The sequence below is a fragment of the Heloderma suspectum genome, chromosome 3, assembly GCF_057233095.1.
Source record: "Heloderma suspectum isolate Gila_16-S chromosome 3, 16-S_ref, whole genome shotgun sequence".
NCBI classification, from domain to species: Eukaryota; Metazoa; Chordata; class Lepidosauria; order Squamata; family Helodermatidae; genus Heloderma; species Heloderma suspectum.
In genome coordinates, this window is record NC_139460.1 from 36,554,700 (window position 1) to 36,560,668 (window position 5,969).

Here is a 5,969-nt window from a genome sequence, read left to right on the forward strand (position 1 = left end):
AATGAGAATGGCCGAAAAAAATGTGGAAGAAAATTTTGGCACAACAGCACTAGAATATTTCATTCGCAGGTTCTATCTGCTGGTGATATATGAGTATATAATCAGGTAGGATCTGGTGATTGTTTATTAAAATGTATCTCGCATTACTCCTCTCTCTCTCAGATGTATGTTTTCAAAGAGCTCTTTTGTTGGCGTCATTATTTTGCCACTATAAAAGTGGAGGGGGGAGCGGGAGCGGGAAATGGAGAAAGACATACTAATGTCAGAACTACTCTGAATTGTTAAGCTATTATAAAAGCCGAAGGTTTGTTTAACTAGTGCAAAAAGAATATGATTCTTTTGCCTCCAGAAGCAGCCCAGAGAAATGGGTCATGTTGTTGCCCTTTTCACATCCTCTGAATTAAGGGTAAACATGGGCGTAAAAGCAGCCTTCCTCGACCTGTCGGCTTCCAGATGTCTGTGGACTACAACTATTATCCTCCCCAGCCAGATGTCTGAGGAAGGTGGGAGCTGAGATCCAACACATCCGGAAGGCGCAGGTTGGAGAGGGCTAAAAGTGTCTGCTTCTACTACATAAAACTGTCTTTCTCCGCTCTCCGCCGCACTTCATTCCTCAGGTTTCTTTGCCTAATGGGTATCTATATCCCCATTTCCTGAAACGATAGAACCGGGGGAATCCTTTCCTGCTTTCCACGTGGTTTGAATCGTTCCTGCAAAACGGAATAGCACCCTACCTGTCTACCTAAATATACGGGAAAGACACATAGAAATGATATTGCATTGCTGCTGGGGTGCTCAAAAATTTGGAAAAGTTTTACATAGCAACGAGACCCTAAAAATATCTTTGGAAAGCAGCAGAAATGAATGTAAGGGAGGGGGGAGAAAGAGAGAGAGAACCGTAGTGAGAAGGACTTTCCTACCCTCCCCCAAAGGAGAGGGAGAATGCACCCTGGGCTGCGAGGCAAAACTGCTTCTAATTGCAGCGGATTAGCATCCGTGTCTGAACTGTTTTCACTGGCAAATACTGTATTGTTCTCAGTGGTACTGGCTTCGAAGTAATGTTGTGTGATCCATTCCTCCCTAAGCTTGTTTACTCAGAAATAAGTCGCACTGAACTGATGTTCCCTCTCTGGCAATTTAGTTTGCAAGTCCTTCGGGGCAGGGAGTGTGGTTTTTTGTTTTTGTTTTTTGCTAACCACTTTCTGTAAAGCACAACCTACATTTTGGACTCTATATTTTTGGTGTTATTGTCGAGGATGCTGTGTTTTTGCTGTTATTACTACTAATATTAGCAGTAGTAAATGGGTCGTTCCTAATAAGTAAGATTGGAAAAGGTCTTTGCCTTAACCGTCTTCATTTCCAAGTGTACCGAAGTTTTACATACCTGTAGCTGCATCTGCACAGATGTATCCTTTGCTAAGGTTATATCTCCCCCCTTCTCCATTATGTATTTTACACCGTAAGATCTTTGCAGGCAGGGGCTTGTCTATTTTTTATGTTTGCCTGTGAATACTATTTTAAGGTGCTATGTATACTGGTACCTCTGTGTAAAGTAGTGGTGATACGAGGAGGAGGAGGAGGGGGAATATCATCCTTTGCTCCCTCTCTTGAAGTAAGTCTCATAAAATCAAGAGAAGTTACTACCGGATAAGTAACCACAGGATTGGGCTGTCTTGCCTTTCCTGGAAAGTACGTCCTATTGGTTTCAATTTCCAAGTACAGTTGCGGTCCTGCGCACATGTATATGACAATTCCATATTAAATTTGTCAGACAACAACGTGATTTTCAACATGGGTTAAAATCCGTCTACTAGGCTGTGGTCAGGTCTTATTAAAATTTCTAGCTCACTCCTATCACGTGGACTCAAGGCGAATCACTGGAATTCCCGTTTGCATGGACTTTCAGTAAAAACGCCCTATTAAAAAAACATCCTAGGGCCGCACACAGGGGCATTTCAGAAACAAGGCAACCTTCCCCAGGCTGGAGCCTTCCAGATGTTTTGAATTACAACTGCCAGCATTCCTGACAACTAGGCATGGTGGGTGGAGCTGATGGGAGTTGAAGTCCAAAACATTTGGAGAGCACCGGGCTGACGAAGCTTGATATAATGTATTGGGTGGGGCAATCTTCCTGATGATTACGAAGGGCAAGGGGAAACCGAGGTGGGCAAACAAACATAAATTATTGGGGGGGGGGTCTATTGCATTATATTGGGTTTATTTTCAAGTAAATGTGTTTAAGAGCCAAATATTATTTGCAAGTAGAAGTGAACAGGGTAGGGAGGTAGAAATCAGTGTTTCTTCTTTCTAAATAAGGCTGCAGTCTTATGTTTGGAATCAATACGACTCAATCCGGGATAAGAATTCCTCGGATCCCTCCGTTTTAAACGTGGAACTAAAGCTGCTATCCGAAGCGCACTTACTTGGAAGTAAATTCCAAGAAATGTGTTTAGGACGAGAGTGCTAATCCCATTGATTGCAGTGGAAGGAATTTACCTCCAAGTAGCCTTGGTGTGTGTTTGTAAGACGGGCAGATTTTCTTGGGCGCAAATGCAAATCCTGTGGATTTCAGCTTCCTAATTACCACACCTAGGAGTGCGCAGGCTTAATGGGAACGAAGTGCTATTGGTTTATCCCGCTGCACCTGTTGATCCCTACTTCTAAGAGTGAATCCTCCAGGAATGATCAGCTCCCTCCGAGAGTCAAGGATGCGGACCAGACATGCTGCTGTGCAACCTCAGGTCTGAAAGGACACGCCAGAAGGCAGGCGCGCCGCGGTGTACGTCCAGACCAGGCCAAGGTTTGCCAAAAGCCAGAAGCGCCTCCGAAGACCACGCGGAGGACGCGGCTGGCTGACAGCGATCCCATCCGCCTCCTTCGGCTCCAAACAGGCGCACGGCAGGAAACGGGCTGATCCGGCCAAAGGAGAAGAAGAGCGCAACAGGGGGAAGGCGAGAGGCCTCGGCGGCTGTCGAGGAAGGAGCCCGTCGATTGGCCGTGCGGGGCGAGGGAGGGAGAGGGAGAAAAGGGGGCGGGGGTCACGGGAGGCAGCCTGGGAAGCGTGGGTGGGGTGGGCAAGAATGGGGGGCATTGTGCGGTGCTTCTGGCGAACAAGGGCCGTAATGGGCGAGCGTGCAGCGGCGGTGCCAAAGCGCTCCACAAAAAGCCTATTGACGGCGGCCGGGGCCGCTCCCGCCGCAGCCCGCGTCACATGGCCTCCGACGGGGCTATTTAAAGGCGGCCGCGCGGCCCTTTCAGCACCACTGGCGCTGGTCAGCGCCCTGCGAGGAGCCGGGCCGGCGGCAGCGCTGAGGCGCCGCGGCGAAGGCGAGGGCGAGGGCGAGGGCGAGGCTGGACGGGGCGGAGTCATGCCGCGCTCCTTCCTGGTGGACTCGCTGGTGCTGCGCGAAAGCGGCGGCAGCGGCGACAAGAAGGGCGGCGGCGGCGGCAGCAGCTCCCCCGGCAGCCCGCCGCCTCCGCCGCTTTTCCCCTACGCCGTGCACCCGTCGCACCCGCTGCACGGGCTCTCGTCGGGAGGCGCCTGCCCCGCGGCTCCGGGCGCCACGTCGGCGGCGCGCAAGGCCGGCCTGCTGTGCGTGTGCCCGCTGTGCGTGGCCGCCGCCTCCCAGCTGCACCCGCCGCCGCCGCCGCCCGCCCTGCCGCTCCTCAAGGCCTCCTTCCCGCCCTTCGGCTCCCAGTACTGCCCGTCGCCCCTCGCCGCCCGGCAGCCCCCCGGAGGCGGCGGCGCCGCGCCCGCCCTCTACCAGAGCGCCTATCCCCTGCCCGACCCGCGCCACTTCCACTGCATCTCCGTCGGTGAGTCGCCTGGTTCCGCGGGACGGGACGGGACGGGACGGTGGTGGTGCTGCCGCAATCCGGGAGGGGAGGGGAGCTCCAGCCTCACCGGAGAGGCTGTCCCGCAGAGTGGTGCCAAGCACGATCTGCGCACCTTTGGGTCTGGGCAGCAAGTTTCATTGAAATGAGGGCAGCTGGTTTCCTAAATTAGAAGCAGGGAGCAGTGGTTTCAATGGGACCTACTTCCGAGTAAGCGAGCTAAGGATCGGGGTGTAAATATATTTAGGATCGGGAACCCTTTCATTGCTGAGGACTGAGAGAGACAGGGCAGGGCAGACCCTTTCAGTTCCTCCCTTGCGATCCCAAAGAAAGTTAAACAGGACCTTACTCCATTCCATGCCTACTCAGAAGTAATCCCCAAGTAAACTCCCAAGTAAACGGGTATATGATTGCAGCCGAAGACTCTTTGACATCCACAGTATGTCAGCGCACCGTTCAAAGTTGGGTATCTATGGGATTAAAAACACCCTTAATACTCACGGGAATGAGAACCTTTGCAAGTCGAACCTATAGATTTGAATTACGAACTACAATCCGTCAAAGAACTAGATCCCTTCCAAGCAGGTGTGTTGAGCTGACACAGGTCTCCTGCCAATGTTTGTCTCGGTTGTACCCCACCAGCATCACGGACGACATCCGTGGCTCGGAGCATCACTCCAGTGGGCTGCATTCTATGCTGTCCATCTAACTTCCAGGGGCCTCTGGATGACTCGTAGGCTGCCGCGAACTGACCAGAATCCCCGTTTTGCGCAACCGGCGGCTAGTAAAAGCGGCTAGGAGTCAGAGTGCAGCCCTAAACACGCTTCCTAGGAGGAGATAAGCCCGACTGAATTCAGCGGAGAATTTCCCGGGAACGGTTTAGGGTCGGGCTGCTGCCACAGGGGATGCCAAGTGCAGCAAGCCGTGCCTATCTGGGGGCGGGGGAGAAATCCCTAGCCCGGCATGTGCGGCGGTATATAGGATGCATAGCTATCATCTCGCCCGTCCACTGCAACTGAAACGAGTAATCTTTCCCTCCACCCCTTGCGTAGCTCCAGATCCCTGTAATCTCACCTGAGGCACCGCTTCGCTTCGTCAGGAATGCGTTAGAACTGCTACCAGGTGCCTCTTTGCTTGAGCCACAGTCAATGGAGGCTGGTGGCTGCGATGTCAGTGGGCCGTGAATCCGCTCTGGGTTTCAGTCAGAACCAAACCCAGAGAGGATTCACGGCCCCACTGACATCGCAGCCACCAGCCTCCATTGGCCACAATTGGTTACTTTAGAGGTCTTGGGGGGCGCTGGGGGGGGGAGAAGTGGACTGCTGGGGCTCGGGACTTGAGTCAGCCCGAGGACCCGGCCTTGGCTCCGAGCTGGCCTTGACTCGCGTTCTTCCTTCGTCCCCCCAGACAGCACGTCGGGCCAGCTGCCGAGCAGCAAGCGGATGCGCACGGCCTTCACCAGCACGCAGCTCCTGGAGCTGGAGCGCGAGTTCGCCTCCAACATGTACCTGTCGCGGCTGAGGCGCATCGAGATCGCCACCTACCTGAACCTCTCCGAGAAGCAGGTGAAGATCTGGTTCCAGAACCGCCGCGTCAAGCACAAGAAGGAAGGCAAGAGCGGCTCCCACCGCGCCGGAGCTGGAGGCCCCGGGGCGCACAGCTGTAAGTGCGCCTCCCTCTCGGCCCCGGCCAAGTGCTCCGAAGAGGACGAGGACTTGCCCATGTCACCCTCCTCCTCGGGCAAAGACGAGAGAGGCCTCGACGTCACCCCTTAAGAGGACTCCGGCCGGCAGGCAGGCCCCGCTTATCCTTCAGCTGGCCGGCCAACATTCTCTTTCCCCGTTGTACAGTGACCTTGTAATTGACCAGAGGTGCTTGCTTGGCCCCTGAATGCCCGGTGGCTCTGCAGACTGTGTAAATAGGCCCTGCCCCATCTCAAGGTCCAGACCTGTTGAGGAGTTGAATATAATATATTCCCCACCAGAACTATCTCTTTCTCCCTTCTGTTATGGAGTGGGTTGAAACTGACTATACCTAGTGAATGGAGATTACCAATTTCTCCTTTCTCTCTCTCTCTCTGGGAGGGAAAGGCAGGAAATTTGGCTAATCTCTGTCAGTGGCTGGGGATCCTTCTG

At 53.5% G+C, this 5,969-nt stretch overlaps 1 protein-coding gene across 1 annotated transcript; it reads left to right on the forward strand.

Moving 5' to 3' along the window:
* Nucleotides 1-3,366: 3,366 nt before the first annotated feature.
* Nucleotides 3,367-5,609, forward strand: GSX1 (GS homeobox 1). Its single transcript, XM_084841645.1, has 2 exons — nucleotides 3,367-3,816; nucleotides 5,242-5,609. The coding sequence occupies exons 1-2, from the start codon at nucleotides 3,369-3,371 to the stop codon at nucleotides 5,607-5,609; spliced, it is 816 nt and encodes a 271-aa protein (XP_084697771.1). The 5' UTR covers nucleotides 3,367-3,368.
* Nucleotides 5,610-5,969: the final 360 nt, after the last annotated feature.

What these genes read in the sequence shown, in the direction of transcription:
- GSX1 (XM_084841645.1), top strand. Translation starts at nt 3,369, where the DNA reads ATGCCGCGCTCCTTCCTGGTGGACTCGCTGGTGCTGCGCGAAAGCGGC. An exon ending in CTTCCACTGCATCTCCGTCG is followed by an intron (nt 3,817 to 5,241) that starts GTGAGTCGCCTG and finishes TCGTCCCCCCAG; the next exon opens with ACAGCACGTCGGGCCAGCTG.